Source organism: Cimex lectularius, unplaced genomic scaffold, assembly GCF_000648675.2.
Source record: "Cimex lectularius strain Harlan isolate CLEC.00 unplaced genomic scaffold, Clec_2.1 scaffold97, whole genome shotgun sequence".
Taxonomy (NCBI): domain Eukaryota; kingdom Metazoa; phylum Arthropoda; class Insecta; order Hemiptera; family Cimicidae; genus Cimex; species Cimex lectularius.
Genome location: NW_019392672.1, coordinates 783840 through 806462, shown reverse-complemented (window position 1 = coordinate 806462; position 22623 = coordinate 783840). Strand labels below are relative to the sequence as shown.

At 35.2% G+C, this 22623-nt stretch overlaps 1 protein-coding gene across 5 annotated transcripts in view; it reads right to left on the bottom strand.

Moving 5' to 3' along the window:
- Window positions 1–22623, bottom strand: part of LOC106667103 (dachshund homolog 2) — a 248288-nt gene that overhangs the window by 201720 nt on the left and 23945 nt on the right. The window contains exon 2 of one of the 5 annotated variants that reach the window (XM_014394806.2): window positions 12339–12368. The exons of the other annotated variants lie outside the window; for them this stretch is intronic. Coding sequence (XP_014250292.1) covers window positions 12339–12368 — 30 coding nt within the window. The remainder of the gene's footprint in view (window positions 1–12338; window positions 12369–22623) is intronic. 5 annotated transcript variants of the gene reach the window in all.

The following is a 22623-nucleotide window of genomic DNA, read 5'->3' as shown; positions in this document are numbered from 1 at the left end:
CTCCATATTCACCAACTCTAGCCTACAGACTTCGTATTTTTTTCGTCGTTTTCACCACTTCTTGGGGGATACAATTTTTAGAGAAGTCGGTGAAGCCGAAATCCCCTTTCAAGACTTTATTGCGAGTCGAAATAAAGATTTTTATGTAAGAGGAATAAAATTGTTTATTAAACCTTGGCGACGTGTAGATTGTGATGGAAAATATTTCGAATAAATTTGCTTTATTTTATAAAAATTAAAAATATTTTTGACTGCCTTTTCAAAACCTGTATTATTTTAGAGCCAACCCAATAGTAGGTGTTTTACTATTTATGTGTTATTTTGTTTTATTATACGCTCTTCAGTTCTGTAGAGACAGTTTTAAGAGACATGTTAAATGTTTAAAAAATTACGAGTCCATCCTTTCACAATTTACATTTCCATTTAAGCATTGACTGTACAGTTATGAAAAATACTCGAATAAGTGGGGTTACAAAGTGTCTAAGCTTAAAACATTTCGAGGATGAACGTGTTAATTGCTCCTGTGTAATTTAAACCTAACGATCTCTTTTATTTCCTAGCTTTTTGTCCTGTTATCACATAACACGTCCTGTATCCGTATGTTAAAGTTTACATTCATATAATGAGAGCTAAATTAAACATCATATAAAATAATTAAATTTCGTAATACGAGTGTAAACTTATGTGATAATTTACCGTGTTACGTTCAAACTGCTGACGGTTAAATAATTACTGGTAACAATTCGTAAAATATGTACACTATACTAACATTTGGGGTGTTCGCGACGTCGAGGGGAACAGAACTAGGTTTTGATTGAAAACAAACAGCGAGAATCGGCGGACCGATCAAACTAAACAATAATTTCTCACGCATGTAGGGTTTGGTTTAACATTAGTTTTAACCAATTCCTTTTGTAAAAATGACTTTTTCACATTTAATTTAAAGTTTAATGGTAAAATGTATCCATTATTTTTTCTTAATTTTGTTTACCATTTTAAATACATATTTATTGTGTTTAATTATGTTAATTTTTTTAAAAGCAATGTTTTTAGATTATTAATTCATATTTTTGTGAGCCTAATTGGGATTCTTTACTGTTTACGTAAGATATTGCGCTTCTGCTTTAATGTACTTTTAAAACGGCCCAATTTGAAATTGCTTAAGCGAAAGCCTTTTAAAAGCACGTTACCATTTCAGGCCTTGCCCTATTTTCTGACAACTTCACCCCTCCCCCCCCCCAAAAAAAAGAGAAAAAATCCATTTGAATTCATTCCGAGCTGAAGGGAGAAAGAGCTAAGGACGCGAAAAAATATTCATCCCCATAAATTTCTCTGGAGGAAAGACGTAATGAAGATTCAAGGGGCCATTAGACCCAGCGCCGAAACGTAAAAGCATTTCCATTTAAATGGTTTATAAAGTTTTTCAGCGGACGGGGTTTTTCCGCGGTTCTTTGCAAAATGGCGTCCGTCATAGGGGGTGGTTACCAGAGTGGTTTGTATCATCAGGGTAGTTTAAATTATTTTACATTGTAATAACCTGGCATTATGAAAGAAATTATGTATTTTATGATATTTACTTTCAATACATCAAATATGAAAATTACGCCCAAAATGTTTAAAAAGATGTACCAAAAGATCTCACGCGTAAAGATATAAACATAACAAAGTGAATGATTATTTTTGTGTACTAAACGTAGAAATTTACGTATTTCATGCAGAAAATTGAAATTCATAGGTAAGGTTTGGAATGCAACACAGAGAAAGAGATTCGCTGTGTTATAAAGCCAAACTAGAACTATTTTATTTGTTTTATGGATTTTGTAAAGGTATAAAAAATATTTTGAAATACAATCAATCTAATCTATTATCTAAGAAAATAATAAGTTAAACGTGCAGAGTATAAAAAAATATTAATACTGATTGTGAGTGAAAATAATAGAAAACTTATAATAAATATACGATTTCTTAAAAATTTATATTATTAAATTTAAAAAAAAAAGATGACAAATCTGGCATTCTTTTTATTACAGATATTAAAATTTATTTAATCATGCAAAATGCAGGAATTTAAAAATTCCATAATAAGTTTGGTAATTGTGAAAGTAAACAATTTGCGTTGTAATTATTGAATATGTGAAAAACCTAATAAAAGAATATGAACATTTTGTCATTTATTTTATATATATATGTGTATATATACAGGGTGATTCACAACTCATATGACAAAATTCAGGTGATTCTAAACCTAAAATGTAACAAAAAAGTACTTATGAACCATGGTCCGATTCTCACAGCAGTTTTTCAATTTTCATTTTCCCAACTGTCCAATGATTTTCGTGATAAAACTACTCGGAGCTTATGAACTAATCATTTTTGGTGAAATCCAAAAAGCAGTGAAAAGATCGTCAAATATCCGTTGAGAAGGCACCCTTTTAGAACATTCAATTTAATGTTTGGCAAAAAACAACAAAAACAACAAACTAAATCTTTCGAAAACTGCTAAATTTAAAATTCATAAAAAAACTAAATAAGCGATCTCGTTAGATAGATTCACGGTGAACTAGGAAAATTTCATAACAACTTCTTGGTCTTTTCCTTAATTATACTGAACTAAAGTACATAAATTTTATGCTAGCTAAGAACAAAAACGGTATGAAAAAGAGAATTGAAATTCCTGAATATGAATAGGTCAAGAGCTGCGAGTAGATTTATGACGAGTCGAAAAAAATAACCGTTGAATATCTGGGAAAGAGTTGAGAACTGGACCATGTTTCATACGATTTTTTTGTTGCATATAAGGTGTGAGAGCACCTAGTGTACATTGGCGTACGAGTAGTGATTTTACTTTTTTGGAGCGTTTTTTTTATTGTTACTGGTTGATCCATAAGCCATGGAATAACGTTAGATCTTATAATTAAAATGGAATTATTTAAAACAATTAACGACGTTCACTGATTAAATCTGTATTGTTTGAACATATTACGGTCCATCGGTGGTTGTGTATGGTTGTATTTCAAATGTAAAAAAAATTATGGATCCGTGAAATCTTAATTAATACATAGCACAAGCAGAACTGATTGACACACTGCTATTTGTTACATTAAAATCACATAATCAACCGAAAATGGGCCAAAAATAAGAAACCGACGTGGAGTTGGCTCGGGTCGGGTCGAAAGGGAGCTTTACCGCTCGAAGCTGAATGAGGGTCCGGGGTTGGGGCAGGTCAATGGGGAGACACAAATAACAGTCAGAAGTGGAAATGGAGAGAGAGTGGGACAACCTGTTGCTATTTGTCTGCCGCATTAATCACAGCAGAGCGAGGGTGGCCCGGCTACCCTAACACGCTCCACGATGCCAGGAAGCCCCTTTTATGCTCCATATCACTCGGATTTGATTTCCTTGAATGTTCTCGAGAGGGTCTTTTTTTCCATCTAGGAATATCAACGAGGATTTAAACAGCCGCCCTCGTCCTTTTATGTCCTCCTTGATATCATCTACTTTGATCACCTGACAAATGAACCGTTTATTGTACAAATTTAAAAAAAAACTTAGAATATTTTTGATTGCAGAGCACTAATTGAAGCATCATTTCCCTTTTATGTTTAATAATCACTACACTTATTTTAGCACTCGTTATCATCTATGTAACTAAATCTAAGTCTCTGTTAATTAACTTTGTTTTTAATTGCTAATTTCTTATAAAAATTGCTTTCGTTTATTTCGAAGAAGCCCTACTTCCTCTTCAGCAGTCAGCACCGAAAATCTTAACAATATTTCAGAAGAGGAAGCCCGGCAGTTCATNAAGACAACAGGTTTTAACTGTTCTTAACGCAAAAAGATAACCTGCAAGATAATTAAGTTTTTGTCCTTGCATAAATTTGATTTATTTTCGGTTTTTTGTAAGGTTTTTGTGTTAATCAGTTTGTTTTATTTTTAAGAATTTCATTGGCGTACTAGTTTCATAGGTTGAATGGACTTTAATTTCTATGAATAGTTGAAGTTTCCTTGCGGTTTTCTTTTAATAATATGTTTATATTATTCAGCTGTGTATGATGATATATGTGTTGCTTGTTCGCCTCTAATTTTTCATGTGTCACCATTTTATTGTAGTTGAATTGATGGAAGTTTTATGTGAAATTATTCAGAAATCGTGAGATGCGGTCTGGTGTGATGTAGGTTTCAGAAAAAGATTTTCTTTATCGTGCCAACGTTTCGATCTTTATTGAGATCATCTTCAGAGCATGGGATTTACAAACATTGTTTACATTCTACATGTATTTGTACACAATTTGTACATTGTAAACAATGTTTGTAAATCCCAGGCCCTGAAGATGTTCTCGATAAAGATCGAAACGTTGGCACGATAAAGAAAAGGTTTTTCTGAAACCTACATCACACCAGACCGCATCTCACGATTTCTAAATAATCATTGTGATAAACATAAGTAATTAGATATTGTGAAAACTATAGCAAACACATTTCAACCACTGGAAATATTATTTTTGTATACAATTTATAAAGATAAAGAAAATGTTTTTCTGAAACCTACATCACATCAGACCGCATCCCATGATTTCGGAATAATTATCGATTAACGGTCACTAATCACCACACATTTATGTGAAATATTTTATGCACTTGAATTTCCCATACTCGTCCCTAAAATAAACTTTGTCGGTTTGTTGATGTATTTATCTCACCATTCTCATTATGCATACAGACCGTTACTGTTGGAGTAGAGTCTCTTAAGGTTTTACCTCTAATTTGTGTATTTGGTACCTTTATTGTAACTGTAAGGAGTTTTGTAGTAACCCTTGATCAAATTTACCTTTTTATTGCGTTCGCCATTAAAAACGACAGTTATCTTGTATTTGTGTGGACTTCGACTTGATGCTGCGAGATAAAAAGTTCGTTCTGTCATACGACCTGAAGGACTCGAGAGAACCGATTTCGATCACACATCTGAGGAGGTACAAAAGGAAAAGATGAACGATTACTCTGTCAAATGAAGTTGTAATTAGGGGGACTCGAGTGCTGTTAAAACCGCCGCTGCTGTGAAAAAAAAAATAATCCTAAACAGTTCCCAGCCGGCGTTCTACGACAAAAGGCCAGAAGTATCTCCAGAGGCGGGATTAAAATACAGATATAATAAATAATGAGGGTTGCAACCATGTGGGGAGGGAAAAGAGTCTCTAGGTGACAAAAGGTCCGCCATTATGGAGCAGTTTAAGTCGCGTTAATAATGCTTGTGATATTGCGTTGCCCCCCTGAGTGCGGTTAACTGGGATCTAAAGAGCGGCAGATGCGTGTCCATTTGCCCGGAAACTTCACGTGCACTCATGCCTCGCCTTTAAACGGATCGATCCTTGTGTAGAGGCCCTTTTAAGATATTAAAATCAAATTTTTCCCCAGGGGAAACAAACGGGACGAAAGTCCATTTTGGCCCTGGTTAACGAAGCGGGCTTTTAATGAGCTCGTTAATGTCCGAATGGGGTTCTAACGTCCTAAAGAAAAAAAAACAGGCATTAAAGTTAGTGTAATTGCTGCACTGGAGCTTTGTTTAATAGACGAAATCGTGAAAGTGAAAATTCGAGTCGTACCGGTGATTTCACTATAAAACACATCGGGGCCTCCTATTTAAAAAGAATTCTTCTCGGAAAACAGCCGTCAGCTACACGCGGTAAACATATTTCATAAGATCTTTATGAAAACGTTTCATAAGGAAATCGTTTGTGTTTATTTTCACTGAAATCAGAACAGCGACAAAAGCAGAACCATTATGTACGAAGAAACAAACAGGCGTCGTAAAATCTAGCAAACATTCCCCAAAATAAAATAATAATATTTTCAATTCGAAAAAATTGAATGTAGAACAGCTTTAGGTAACTTCGTGTACACAAACCAATTGCGATTGTTGAATGTATTGAAGGAAGATCAATATATTTGCTGGATTATTTGTTAAATTTTATTTTAAAGAATTCTTTAAAATTAAATTTCACAACAAATTAAACTTAAATTAAATATCAAGTAAATATTGTTTGCTATGGTAATTTTATTTAAAAACAGTTTTAACCAAAATTTAAACCTACCCTCGTGTATAGACTATTCTGCCATAATAATAGAATTATGTTATTATATTATAATTTTCTATAATATACTATTTATAGTAAATTATAATAATACTATAATAAACGTATTGTGCTTATTTCTTTGGTCGGAAAATTTTTAAAATTTGGCTTGCCTCAAATATAAAATATCTGAAATTTTATTTATTTAAGATAGTAATCTAAGAGACTGTCTAATATTTGCATATGAGAAAATCTATGTTCTATTTTAGATCTGGATTTTTGTTTGTGAGTGGAATCAATTATTATTTGTATATTATATTTTATTCGTAGCATTTAAGAATTTTGTCAATTAATATTCAATAGCTAGTTTTATGCTTTTCAATTAATGAAGAGTTAACCGATTAGAGAAAAAAGTTCGCGAAATTTATCTTGATTTTTTTTTATCGGTGATAATCTGAGGTTAAAGTAGGAAAACGAGACCGGACCATTGCAGAAGAAGTCCTGAGTGAAGCCCCCTTCTCACACGCCTTATCATCCTCAAGGGGCCGATAAGCGGATTTACAACTGTTTAAAAAGCCCTCATTGAAACGGCCGACAGCGGTGTTTTCTTCCTTTTCCACTTCTCATTTATGTAACTTTTTCCCATCTTGCCTTTCATCTCTCGATTATGAATTTTAAGGCTCCGCTGGCGCTTTATGTTTTTGAAAGGTATCAAATGACACGCTTCTCTACCCCACGGCTCGGCTCTGACTCCGTAATTCAATATCTGTACATCTGAAGTTTCCTTCTCTCTCGTCCGAGAGGGTATAAAAAAAAGGTTTTTGTCTGTTTCGATTTCTTTGAGTTCTACCTTTGATTTTTTTATATATTGTCAAAAACGATTAAGAACGAATATTTTTTTATCGTATTCCTCCCTCAAAAGAAACCGCTCGGGAAATTCCAAATAAAATCCTTCCAATTTATTAATTTATTTTAACATAAATTATACTTAACCTTAGACACCCAAGTCTGACAAATCCCGCGATATTTAAATTCTTTTAATAATAATATGATGATGAGCGGACACCAGAGAGTGGGGGTTTATATTCCCCAAGCACCTAAGTTTAAGGCTTCCCTTCTGGCTTATTGTACATACCTATCGTACATACGTACCTATTGTACAATAGTTTCTTCGATCAGTCTGTGGATTCGATACTTCTTTTAAGCCTTACTAACTTGGTCATTGACTATCGATGCTAAAATTCCTTTCTCTGGGGTTTCTTTGTATCCCAAGTTATGTTTCCAATGAAGTATTGCTTCGCATTCGGAAATGATATGGGTTTTTGTTTCTTCCTCCTTGAATATACCCCATGTGTAGATGTTTTTCCAGATACCAGTGATCGGTGAATAGTTATGCGATGGAGGATTCTGTTTTTGTTATTCCAAGAATAGGTTCTTGAACCAATGACGCTATCAAAAAATACGTGTTTAATATTTTTTAGTCTAGTTTCAAATTTTTACATTTTTTTTAGAAAAATTGTGCAGGGTACTTCAGGGGCCCAGCTCAACTTCAAAATTTCAACTACAACCCTATACATCATTTTAAAGGATTTTGTATGTTGAAAAAAATGTTGCGATAGGATTTTAAATTGGGGGAAAAATAACAAAGTTATGGCAAAAAGATTTTACAAAATAGTTTTTTTTTGTACAACGAGGGTTCGCAACAGCAGAGGCCATATGACACGGTGCAATGCAGGGCCGCTGGATTCGAACCCGGGACCTTTACTTTACAGTGATGAGCGCCGTGTCATCGCCTAAACCGTTGCGGCCACCGACGCCCCCCAATTTATTCTTATTCTATAAATTTTAATTAAATTAACCAACATATTCTTGTTGACAATATCAAACAAAATAGGAAATACAAACCAAAAACAAACAAATGTTAATAAGATGTACTTAAGAATAATATATACAAAGATTACTCATTTTGTAACCAAACACCTTTTTTCATCTTTTCTCCATTTTAATCCAGTCGTATTCTCTTTAACCATGGAAAGACATCATCTTGAACGAGAAATTTGCAATACTATTGTGAGAATCGAGGAGGCCGGCAAGCGGAATCGCATAGGCAGTTTGCGTTTCACTGAGCATGGTCTCCTGGGCTTCAGCCCGATTCCGATAGACCCAGTTTGTTATTGATTAATAGTATTTCATGTTCGAACTGCCTACCTTGCGATAAGATTTACTGTTTTAACCATTTTTAACCCACGTGTTTTTTTTTTATAGCGACATTAGTTAAAGAAAACATCAACCGCTCATCTAAAAAGGACACCCTGTATTGTCTTGCATATCCTCCTCTGGCCAGTGGTCCTACGTTTTTTTCATTACCCGTAATTCCCTTGTGTCCTGATACCCAAGCTTGTTATGTTTCTCAGGTTTTGAAGATTTTAGATATTCACTAACAAATTTTTATGCGAATTTTTTAGATGCTAAGATAACCGATCTTATCAGGGTGTTTTGGATGTAACCTTTTAAAATTTTCCAAGGCACAAGCATTGATGGCATGTATTTCAGCTTGAAAGACCTAGATGTACTTCCCTAATGAGTTTGATTGCTTATGTTTTGGCCTTGTAGAAAAAACGCCTGATCTGGTCCCTTCGTGTGCTTTGGGGCCATCTTATATAACATCATAATATCTGATGTTCTCTTGAATTATTCTCGTTTGTAATCTGTTGAGACTTTATATGATGTTGTGAAGAGTATTTCCCGAATCATGTTGTTTTGATAGTAATAAGAATAATTGCATTCCTTACAAAATTATCAATAATTGTGCAAATAATACAATTTTAAAATTATTTTTCTTTTTTTTCCTAATGTAATAAATTTTATACAGAGATAATATTTCTTCTGGTTGAAATGAGTTTGTTATAGTTTTCATAATATGTAATTACTTGTGTTTATAAATATTGAATTAAGTTTATTTTATTCGTTTTTAAGTGTATTTGGTCATGAATAGGAAATTTTTCTATTTTTTTAATACTGCAAATTTTGGTTCTAAACAAAATTTGTAATTTTATGAAGAGATTATTTTGTAAGTAAGTTGAATCAGCAAGTTCTAATTCAAATACTGAGTCTCCTAGTTTTTTTCCCCATTAAATCGTACAGATTTACAAAAACATTATATGTAAAAAAAAGCTTAATAAAAGAGTGTGTAAATAAAATAAAAAAGAGGGTAGCGAGAGCTCTCAACCCCTGCAGATGTCGAGGGCCAATGACAATGTTTTTTCGGCCCCCATCCCCCGGTTATGTGTGTTCAATTGTGACATTGACATAGTAAATGGAAACCGCCTCGTCAGCCCGACGCCCTTTTGAGTTCTGTTTATTGTCCCCCGTGTGACTTCTTTATATGTACGAATGGCCAACAATGGGGAATGACACCGCACACTTTTTTAATGTTTTTATTCCGGATTTCACGCCGGGAGGGAAAACCTATCCCTTAGCCGGCTAACTCATTCGGAACAGGCAGTCAATCGTACGTTCAACTTTCTAGCCAGCTCTGACCTCTTCATTATCGGAGACAAAAGTGTCAGTTGCCGACTTAACGATTTCATTAATAAAAATGCTCCAAAACAACACAATTTTGCTCAATAATAAGTTTGTCATATGTTAAACATTATACCATAACCACTTGGTTGTGCTTGTGTAATATCACGACGTAATAATTTCAGTTTGCAATCGACCTCGTATAAAAAATATTTTAAAAAATTTTAAGGTTTTGTTTGTCACACAGGCAGTATTAAAAATATTTCTTTTGCCGATACAACTAAACAAATATCTAATATGTAAACGCCTTTAACGAACTTTTGTATAATTTTATGATTTCTAGACTCACAACATTCAATTGTTAGTTCAGTTTTAAAGAACCAAACAATCCGACAGTCTTATTCATTAAAACGAATGTTGATTATTTTCTGTTTTATTATTCAAGTGATATAAATAAGGATAAATATGATAAGGACAAGATGAAATTTTTGTTAATTGCCTCACCCTATGTGTTCAGAAAATTATTTATTCAAAAAATAGATAAGTGCAGGGTTTAATGTAATTATGATATTTAGTTTTATATAGCCTGCGGGGAATGGTTGTTAACCCGATAATTAGTTATTTACGAGTCAGACTAATCTCGCTGCGCTTTCATGCCCAGGATCGTTTCAAATAACATTACTGAAATAAATGTTACACACGGTTGAAATCTCTAAGATAAAGATAGACAGCGAGATAGTTACACAGATAGAGAGAAGAGATAGATAGAGATAGATAGATAGATAGATAGATAGAGATAGAGAGAGAGAGAGACAGACAGACAGACAGACAGACAGACAGACGGACAGAGAGACAGACAGACAGAGAGAAACATAGATAGAGAGAAAAAAGCATGAGAGAAGAGGTCGTGAGAAAAAGAGAGAGAGAGAAAGAGAGAAAGAGAGAGAGAGAGAGAGATTGATAGATAAGGAGAGGGGAGAGAGAGATACATAGATAGAGAGAGAAAAAAGAAAGAGAGAGGAGGTCTTGTGAAAAAGAGAGGGGGGAGACAAACAGACAGAAATGGATAGCTAAAAATAGAGGAGAGAGGTAGAGCGAGATATACAGAGATAGGTAGACAGAGAGATAGAGAGAAATAATAAAGAAAGAGAGATAGAGAGTGAGAGAGAAAAAGAGTTAGAGAGAGGGAAAGAGAGGGAGTGGGCGAGAGAGAGAGAGAGAGAGAGAGATTGACAGATAAGGAGAGGGGAGAGACAGATACATAGATAGAGAGAGAAAAAAGAAAGAGAGAAGAGACGATATACAGGGAGTGAGGTCGGTAGAAAAGAAAGAGAGAGAGAGAGAGAGAGAGAGAGAGAGAGAGAGAGAGAGAGATGCATAGATAGAAAGAAAAAAGAAAGAGAGAAGAGACGATATACAGGGAGTGAGGTCGGTAGAAAAGAAAGAGAGAGAGAGAGAGAGAGAGAGAGATGCATAGATAGAAAGAAAAAAGAAAGAGAGAGGAGGTCTTGTGAAAAAGAGAGTGAGGGGGGAGACAAACAGGCAGAAATGGATAGCTAAAAATAGAGGAGAGCGGTAGAGAGGGACATACAGAGATAGGTAGACAGAGAGATAGAGAGAAATAAGAAAGAAAGTGAGAGTGAGAGAGAGAGGTGGGGCGAGAGAGAGAGTGTGTGTGAGGGCCTGATAAAGAGAGAGAGAGTTAGAGAGAGACAGACAGACAGACAAAAGGACAGAGAGAGAATGTGGTACGCCTCTATGGCAAGTTAAAACATTGTTTTGTTCTATACTTTGTTTTAGAATAATTATCGATTAACGGTCACTAATCACCACACAATATTGTAAATATTATTTCCGGTAATTTCTTTGAAATGTAGTCGCGCCTTTGATAAATCCTGAAGCAGACCACTAAGACCCATAGTAAACAGATGCCGCTTATCCCTCTGGTCCAGATTGTAGTGTGAAGTTGATGACAGTAACTGGATACAAAGTGTAAAAAAGTCCTGGAAAACACCAATGGAAATGTACTGCAATAAGGCCAAGTTTTCAATTCGGTCGTTTGACAAGGGATTATCCTTCTAGGTCGGGTGCCGGGGATAAAACTGGGCCGCAAACAGCCCTCAAAAGAGAAATACTCTCCTAAATATCCTGGCCGACAATGGCCAAGTCCTTGACTCCGAGTCTGGAGCAGAAGGCAAAGCAGGAACGAGGAATAAATTCATATCACTTCGGATATGTATTAAATTTCCGAGGCGTTTAGTGACAGTTGATAACGCTTTAGTTTTTTCCTTTCGTCCTTAATCCGCGGAATTTTCAAACCCTGTCACATTTTTGTTAAGCATTCATAAAATTCTTCACGAAAATTTTCTCTTTTGCCCCAAATTAACTTGATTAAAAAATTGTATCAACCTGTAATTTTTACTGTATAATCATTTATATTCATTTCAACAAATACATTAAATAAAGATTAATTAATTGAAAGAAGTTATTTGGTCCATCGGACCACGAATATAATGGATTGTATAAATAATGCTGTACAACACTGTAAATGCTTTGACGAATTTTTAAGCTTAACATATAAAATTGAGTCATGCTTGAAATCGTGCAATAAATAAAACAAAAATAAAGGTAAACAATAAAGAAAAGCATTGGAATTAGTATTTTAGACATTAACATGCTTTTTCTTAGTAACGAAAGACTTTTTAAAAAGAAATAATTCAATAAAAGTTTTATGGGGTCAGACCCTACCTGTCGGAAGCTTTGTTAGTCATCAGACACCTGCGAACAAGAACAAGAAACAAGTCTAACTAATGTGCTCTTTTCTCAATTTATTTCCTTTTTTTCTAATTTCATAATTTTTGTTTTAGAGACAAGAGCGCACAATAAAATAAGTTAAAAAACGAAAAAGTTGCAACAAAAACACATAGTTAAACCAATTTCCTGGACTTGTTCTTTCGTGAATTAGTTTTCATGCAAAACTGGCAAAGCCCAACCACCAAAACAATATTCGGTTTACCGTTCAAATCAAAACCGTTTTGGGTATGCGTCTTGTGTCTTTTCAGTGTATTTTTTATGTGTAAGCCACTATAATTACACGGTTTATCGGGTCCGTTGCGCAGATACGTGTGTCATGAAAATCCGTTATGATGGTAAGTGTTCTATGATCTTTTTCTCCTTCGTTAAAACAAATTTGTTCCCATGTTCGTCTCGGTCGGAAGGGGAAAAAAGCGTGGCGATAAAAAGCCTAATCTGACTATATTTGAAGATGCCCTGACAAAAAAGAACTGTCCTCATTTTAATAGCCGACCCGGGGAAGTTGTATATAAATTTTTATGCCCGTTTGTCGGTTGTCAGATAAATAGAAACTTGTGGGGCTTGGGGCAGCTGACCGGCTCCGGCTTAATTCATGATCGACTCGTTGGATTGACACCTGAAGGCAGGTGTTCTTTTAAGCTTTTTTTTTTAATTTTTATTCTATGCTCGCCTCTTGGCATTTCAATGAGTATGGTTAAACATATGTTTACTAAATCAAAGCAAGAAGATGAAAACTTCAATGGGATCCCTTTTTCGTTTGGGGTAACTAATTCAGTTCCTTATCCAAAGCTAATTTGTAAATATGTGCTCCCGCCACTGAAACCCGACTGTAATGAATAGGTCAAAAATTAATATTATTTTTAAAAAAAGTTTGGAGAAAACATAATTCATATTAAATTCACTAATTTCGTGGTCCGCTTGACCAATTAATATATTACAATTAATTAAGGGTTTTAGTTGAGATAAAAAAGTCAATGGCACGAGCGGGATTCGAACACACGATCTTCGGCTTGATACGCCGCTGCTCTACCACTTGAGCTATCGTGATCTCAACTAAAAACCTTAATTAATTGTAATAATTCACATTCATATATTATGTAAAACAGTGTAAATAATTTAGCTTTAATCTTGCTAAGACTGTGTGGTGTTTAGTGACCGTTAGTCAACGATTATTCGGAGATCGTGAGATGCGGTCGAGAATGTTTTTTATTTATTTATTTTTTTTTTATGAAGGTATTCAACTACGAGGTTATTTGAACCCTCGGGGTGCCGGTGTTTTTGAAAAAAAAAGCCCATTCGTAAGTCGGGGTCGAATGCAGGGCCGCTGGATTCGAACCCGGGAACTTTACAGTGATGAACGCCATGTCCACACATAAACTGTTGCGGCCCCCATCGAGAATGTCAACTGTTTAAAAAAAATTACGCGCTTAACTTTTGATACATTTTGGATATAATGAAATGGGAAAATTATCTGGAAAATTCTTTTTCTTTCACATGACACCACGTTAAATTCAGTAACTAAACTTTGATAACAACCCGTTCAACATTACCTTCAAGGGGAAAAGGCTTGAAATTCCAAATTTGACAGATAATTGTTACTTGGATTTCAAAACAGTTTTTACTTATTTCAAGATCATCTTGGTATATCAATCAAACGACATTCAGAGGAGGCTGAAATGGCATTCAATCTGATTTCTACATCTTTTCACTGAGGTATGTATTTGATTTACACAGGGCTATCAGTAGCAAAATTATAAAAATTAAACTAACACTCTTTCTTTTTGAATTGAAAAGATAATTTTCCTAGTCAAAAGAGATCAAAGTTTTTAGTTATCGAGGTTTTAAGTTATTAGTTATTAAATTTGCATCTGTTTTATAATTTCTAGGACGTAGTTCAAATAACATATATTTTATAGTATATCCTGCATAATTAAGTTTATCTTTTCAAATATATATTGCTCATTTAACCGTCTACGCCTTGGAACTTGAAGTTAGCCGTGAAATTTACAAATTACTTGATGTTTCGTTAAGGAAAGGTAAAAGGAAACACTCCCGGTGTCATCTGGCCGCCCGGCGAACGTTACTAGCGTTGATCGGAGTCCAAAAAGGCACCAATTAGAAGCAATTAGATTAATAACAGTACTGGGCGGACTTCCGTTCTCCACTAATTCCCGATACGGCATCCGATGTGGATAAATCATTCGCCGACGGGGATTATCGAAAGGAACGTTGCGTTCCTCTCTTCTGCTACTGTACCCAGGATTCCCATTGTTATTCAAAACGGAGAGGGCTCCCGAAATGGGTCAGCACGCCCCGTTGGCCCCCTACAATGCCTCTGGCCTCAGAAACTAGACTTTTCGAGTTTTCCGCACCCCTGAACACGCACGGCAACCGTTTTCGGCAAACTGCAAATAAAGGAGGATATGATTTAAGCTACGACCCATCGACTAGACGCGGTCACGCCTACTCGGAGAAAACGGATCCTACTTATGCAGATGCGACTATGACTCCTTTGGGGGGTTTAGATCACTTTGTGCTCCCAACCCCCGAAATCATTTACATACAGAACGTGATATTATTCTTCCCCGTATTCGAGAAGTAAATTCCTTTTGATGGGGGAACATCAAACGTAGGGGGTCAAGGATTATTATCTCTATAAAATGGGCAACCAAAAGAAAAACTTTTTTTAAAGCTGTTGTCAAAATGTCGATAAATAATTACAAGTCCTTTGACATGCGTTGTCTGATAAATCGTGTAAAATCGAATCTGCTACAAATATCATTCAAATCCGGATAATGCCAAAAGACGGCTGTCAGACCGTGACGCTCTTCAAATGGCGAAGTCCTTCATAATCCGATACCGGGACGGAGAATCTCGTGTAATTCAGGGGTAGGAGAGCACTCGGAAGGGTTTTAGACGATTAAATTAAGTAGCTCAGGAATCGTAATATTAATTTCACAGTCTAGTGGAGTCGAAGGGTAACCTGCCACGGCAGCAACCGGCGTTAGTTATTATAAGACGAAGAATTAATTTACTGCTTGCTGATCCTATATTCTCAAGAAACCCTCGATGATTTCAATTTACAAGCACTAAATTGAAAATGTGTACAAAAAAACTGAAAAGCTAAATTTTGTTGACATCAGTTTTATCAAAAGAATCTATGTCGTTTATAATAATTAATAACTTCATTATTTTTCGTGGTCCGCTTGACCAAGTAATATCTTTCAATTAATTAAGGTTTTTATTTGAGATAAAAAAGTCAGTGTCACGGGCGGGATTCGAACCCACGACCTTCGGTTAGATACGCCGCTACTCTACCACTTGAGCTATCGTGACTTCGATCCACTCGGACACAAACCTCCCATCGCAACCCCACCTTTTTGAATTTTCCCTCCTTTTTGCCATTTTTCAAATGTCGTGTAATCTTTATTCTCGGCGACAAATGAAATGGCCACGTAGAGCTTAATAAATTAAAATGAAGTATATCTTCACTGAAGCTCTCCGTGGCTATTTCATTTGTCGCTGAGAATCAAATAGATTACACGAAATTAGAAAAATGACAAAAGGAGGGAAAATTCAAAAAGGTAGGTTTAAGATGGGAGATTAGTGTCCGAGTGGATCGAAGTCACGATAGCTCAAGTGGTATAGTAGCGGCGTATCTAACCGAAGGTCATGGGTTCGAATCCCGCTCGTGACACTGACTTTTTTATCTCAAATAAAAACCTTAATTAATTGAAATATTGCGTAATAACCCTTTTGCCCTAGGGTTCAATAAATTGTACCACCAAAAATATCAAAATATGATGTCGTTTAGAAAGAGCCGTAGTAAAAGTGCATATTTGTTGATATTTTTGAATTTGTTTTGTTTTGTTTGCTGACTGTGTATTTTGTTCCTAGTCTGTACATTATAAAATAATCAAATATATGCAGGCAGAGAACTTCTATTGACTGTTTTTTAAATAGTAAATCTGAGGTCGGCCAGGTCGAAAACTGGCTACCTGTGTTTCCTTGGGCTGTTCGAAATGATCTTGCGCTTGAGCGGACACGGCAGCTCGGATTTCTTTCATCTGCTTTATACATACCGGTATTTCCTTCTCAGATTTTTCAATAGGCTAATCGCTCACAGAAACCCCGGTGTGAACCGACACAGTAGTTTTCTAATATGGCCAAAAATTCACCCGAAGAAATTTAATTTATGACAGAAATTGCCGTACGCTTGAAATATTGGCGTTCCGAAACTTGAGGATATCAAGTGTGAAAAATTATAAACAAGCGTATGATGAAGCCATCAACATTGTTGACAATATAATATTTTATGGCCTATGTGGAATCATAGTAATTTATTTTTTCCAAGTAGCAAATAGGTGTCAAAGTGCATATCATTCGACAATATTAAATATTTTAAAAAATCAAGATCTAGATCAAAACTGATGCATAAACATGACTCATCCGGTTTTGCATGTAAAGAAAGTCTATATGAAAAATACGTCAAAACAAACCAAAGATTAATTGAAAATCTGACAATTACTCACTGTTAAATTGTATTAATTTCCGATTAATTCGATTGAACGATTTACGATAATGATAAAGACCATGCATATTAAAAATATGGTTTAATTTGTCTAAAAGTTATATCTTATAACTATTTTCTATAACGCTGACATATAAAGTTCTAAAAATAGCTAAAAATGATGATTCATTAGCAACTTACCAAATTACACAAATGTCCATTTATTATAATAAGTTACATTAAAATTTGTATTTTTTTCTAATTATATATTATGTCGAAATAAACGTAAAATTGTTCATGTTCAACTTCCAATATTGTTAACATTGTTTGTCAGGCACTTGAATTAAGGTAGGTTTTACAAAGGTACTTTTTTAAACTCCAAGGTTCAAAAACTCCAAGTAGTCGGACGATAACATACTACATTAGAGTAACAAAATTGTTTAAAAAAGAGTTTATCAGTTTTCTTATACTATATGTACAAAAATTTGTATATGATATGTACGTATATATAATTATAGTCAGGGGCAACCATTGGGTAGGTAAAATCATTCAATTATCAAGTTAATTAAGTTATAACAACTGAAAATTTAATATTTATTAATTACTCAGAAATCGTGAGATGCGGTCTGGTGTGATGTAGGTTTCAGAAAAACATTTTCTTTATCGTGCACGTTTCGATCTTTATTGAGATCATCTTCAGGGCCTGGGATTTACAAACATTGTTTACATTTAACAAATACATGTAAGATGTGGAAAAAAGTGAATTTATACAATGCAAAATATATTTTTTTATATTCAATCAAAGTATTTCAACTCACTCAAAGTGTTTTCTATACCGACTTCCTTCCCTACCCCTCCAAAATCCAACGTATATAAATATAAAACATCAATATCTCACTGGCACTCTCAACATGGCACAATTACACAGAAGACAAACACTTTGAGTGAGTAGAAATACTTTGATTGGATATAAAAAAATATATTGTGCATTGTATAAATTCACTTTTTTCCCCTACATGTATTTGTTAAATGTAAACAATATTTGTAAATCCCAGGCCCTGAAGATGATCTCAATAAAGGTCGAAACGTGGCACGATAAAGAAAATGTTTTTTGAAACCTACATCACACCAGACCGCATCTCACGATTTCTGAGTAATTATCGATTAACGGTCACTAATCACCACACATGAATATTTATTATTTGATTATTCCTTTATGACAATCAATAATTCTCCTCTTGACTAAACTAATATATTTTTTTTTAACATAGAAATTACATTCGGACAACGATGGCCTATCAGTGTGTTTGTTCGGGCTGACAAATGGTAGGTGGCAGAGAGTGAATGCCGGCGTTTCGTCTCGCTTCCTTAGACTTCTAGGGAGCTTCCTCGGGGATCTGTCCCATTGTGTCTTCTAATAGTGTTTGGACTGCCAACACCCGTGTCCGCACCTACCTGGGCTCGGGACGTTTTTTTTCTCCCGGGCGGAATTTAATTTCCGAGATCGTTACGACTGTTGGTTCAACCGACGCGTTAGCGCCCCTCCGTGGCCAATTAGCCCATCCACCGATTGGAAACCCTTTCTTTTTTCGTAAGGATCAGGTAAATCTGTCGGGTTCTCAACGCCGATCGTGTTTTTTTTTTTTTTTTTTTTTTCAGCTGAGTTTCTTCACCTGGGCGAAAGGACAAAATATTGCATCCATCATGATGTAGCGCATTTCTTTCATTTACCCAAAAAGCACAATATATGGATGGTATGTGGAAAATTGGGTAATGATAGCTTTATTGCCCATCCGCCACCCCGCCATACCATAGGGAGTCCTGATAGCGGCAGATTGCACCAAGTAACTAAAATTTTGGTTCTTCAAAATGGCCTTTTATACTTAACGCCTTCCTTAAGCCCTATCTGTACCGGACAAAGTTTTGCGGGTATATTTACAAGGTTGTAGGGGGTGGTCGGAGTAACCTAAAAGGGACATTTTCTCAGTAACTACTGAACCATTTTAGTTTAAATTTTGTGCATATGTTTCTCTATTATTACACTCAAGTTTAACAAGAGCTTTGTTGAAACCTTTCGTCTGAAAAAATCAACAGCAAGAAAACATTCGAGCACATTTTTCTAGTATTTAGGAATGTATTTCACCAAATGTAAGTTATTTTCGGAAAAAGCTGTCTTAGAAGTGTTTAAAGCCCTTATATGTTACAGAATAAAAAATTTGAAACACACATCTTAAACGTGTTGGCAGATTTTCTCCCTTTTGTTTTTTTGAAAAAACCTTATTTTTCAGGACGGCTGTTTTTCTGACGTTCCCAAAAATGACGTTTTATCGTTATTTCGCATTTCCTATCGATCCTACTACAATGAATCTCTAGAAAAGACAATTCTGCCTAGTTCTGAACCTGTTTGCATTTGTTTTGGATCCTTTCTTGGTAGTTTTCTCCAGTTTGGTATTGTAAAAGTACGCCACGGAAAGCGGAGTGGCCGGCTTTTATAGGAAATGCCGCTCGCTCCTGGAATAGGAATTCTTAATTCAGTAATTATTTACAATTAAATTCTTGTGATCCAATTTTAAAAATTCTTGGATCACATTATCAAGGAAAGTTAATAGCCTTTTTAAGCCAATAAAATGGGGGTAATAAGGAGCGTCGGTGGCCGCAAGGTTTAGTCTTTGACACGGCGCTCATCTCTGTAAGGTAAAGGTCCCGGGTTCGAAACCAGCGGCCCTGCATTCGAACCCGACATACTTACAAATGGGCTTTTTTTCAAAAACACCTGAACCCTGAGGGTTTATATGACCTCTGCTGTTGCGAATCCTCGTAAAAAAAAATAAATAAGCCAATAAAAAATTGGTTGGATTGACCCCCAACGCTTTGTCCGGGTGCGCCTTGAGGAAGGTATGAATAGGTAAATAAGTTGTTTTTTATTGCTTAATAAAATATTTAACTACTTCATCATTTAATTTATGGCTGGTATATTCCAATATTGATTCGACTTTCATGTTGTAAAACAAATAAAAAAGTTTTTGAACAAATACCGATTCGTGTATTTTTTATTATATTTCTTTTTAATAAGAAATTCTATGCAGACATGAAAAAGGTATTGGAGAAATTATGTATTTATCATATTTATATCTGTCTTTCTCTAAATATTTTCATTTTTTGTAATAAAACAAAAATTACTTGTTCGAGTGTGATAGGTTTTTCAAGCATTCATTAACTTCATTATCAGAAGACTTTTTTTCTCCTTTTATACTATGAAATCATCCTTACATGACTTATGATGCAATAACAAAGTTTAAAAAACTTTTTTCAGTGATTTAATATTTTTCATTGAGATAAAAAAGTCAGTGTCACAAGCGGGATTCGAACCCAGGACCTTCGGCTAGACAGCCGCCACTCTACCACTTGAGCTATCGTGACTTCTATCCTCTCGGACACTAACTTCCCATCTCAACCCCACCTTTTGAATTTTCCCTCCTTTTTTATCTCAACCAAAACCCTAATTAAAAAGGTTAAATAATTGAAAAAAAAATATTTGGTCAACGAAACCTAATAAATGTTCTAAAAAAACCTTGTGAATTAGAAAAACATAGTTTAAAATTGTTTATCTAGATAATCATGTGGAAAAAGATGTGTCATTAGAGTTACATTTGACAGCTTGATGATGTTCTCTTCCGATGATTGCTTTCAAGAAAGTGGAAAAAGGCGAAAGGCCAAAATTGGATTTTGTGCTGGTAGTTTAATATAACTAACGAAAGAATCGGTATAACATGGAAGGAAAAAGTTCCTGTCGATTAGTTGTTAACAAGACCGCATTAGCTACGAAGCCAATCAATCATTCGCTCTCTTTTAACCAGACTATTTATAAGCATGCCCTTCACTGTTATTATATTGTATTTATATCTTCGGACAAGAAGGATTCAGAGAGGAAATGGAACGATATTAAGGCTGATTGAAAACGAAGGGGTAAAAAAACTATTACAAATGATGTCTGGGGTCTAAATGTATTCTTTTTTTTCTTGCATTGCTAGGTAAATAAGAAGTCAGTGGGTCATTAAGGAAGAAAAGTCGGGATTTTTCAGAAGCCTCAGGCAGATAATTGTAACAAAAGGAAGTCCAGCAGAGCGCAAAAACATTTTTCCCCTTTTGAAATGTTAAATGCGATGTCGAGTGTGTTAATAAACTGAGGGTAGGCACTCATTGTGCGGCCCCTGCCGTCCCATTGTAGCTCGCAAAAAGGAAAAAACTGATACGCCGAGTTTTATTGTGCCTCCACAAACAACAGATGTGAGCCCAAACAACCGCAAATCGTAGAGGAACACAAAAAAATTGAAATATAAGATATTTAACCGCATTTTACTATTGATATATGAACCGCATCACGCCCCTAGATGAACGGAAGACCCATAAATAACTTCGACGGGGGGCAGGCGTTAAAGGTGAGACCTTTTGATTTTCCGATGGGCGTTCCCTCGGATCACGACCAGGGCGAGGATCGTCGGTTATGTGAAATGTCACAACTTTTCCTCCCTTTTCCTATGAGCTTGTCCTATACGGCTTGAAATCACCACGGGGCTAGCCGGCAATAGAAAGTACCACATGTAAATTAAGCACATCAAATCCAAGCACAAAATTATATGCGGAATATAATGTGGTTTTATTAAAGTCGAAATATAAAGTCATATAAACAATGGAAGGTATAATTTTTAGAGTAGTTTCATGAAAATATGCCTCTATGATCCAACTATGATGCCTCCCCTTTTGAGCAAATGTTTGTTTACATTAGGGGTATTCACGATGTTTGTAACATGTTAACTCGTGTTAACTAGAATGGAGAAATGTCCAGTAAGATCGTAAACACCCCCTTCTTTTCTTAGCATGCTAATCGTTAATTTTTCCGCGACGATTGGTACAACCAAAAATAAAGCTATAACAGTCCTCGAAGGCTTGTTGTTGTTTGTTTTGGTTTTGTTTTGTGTTAAATTGTAAGATGCCAGAAGTTAGTAAAAAAAGGAAAATTAATCAACTCTTTCATTCAAAATGCTATCTGTGCACTCTAAAAGTACGAACAAATGACACGCTTCAATTCGTGCCGAGTACCTAAATTATATCCTAATATCTAACAGCCTACAACTTTATAGGATATGGGATGTATCTATTATGAATGATAGTATAAGGACAGGTCAAAAATTAACAAAACAAATGTATTGGTTGTTTTAATTAACGCGTATTTAAGAATAAAACTACATGTAAACAAAAAAACAGCTGTTAAATTCTTGGCTGCCATGTTGATTACCTTCGCCCTATCGGATAGCAAAGTGACTACATTTTCGACATAACATTTAACATCTAACAATGGCCCTGGACTGTTAGATCGAACAATATTAACTAGCCGATTCTTACAAGTCTACGTCATCATTTTTCTAGATCTAACAGGACCTAACAGAGTTAACAAAAAGATCGTGAATACCCCTATTGTCTATCTGTGCTCGTTTTCAGCGATATTTTTTTCTTCAATCAAGCCCTTAAAGTAGTGGTCTTTTTTCTTTTTATTCACCCCTTCTGTGCTTTTTGTGAAACGATTTGAGAGAATCGATAAATGTAATACTGTATCGTGTGCCAGGGTGGCGTGATCTGTCACTGCCCTCCTCAAAGCTCATGTTCTGATTTGCACACGAGACTGTCATGTCCCGGCCCCACGCCAATTAT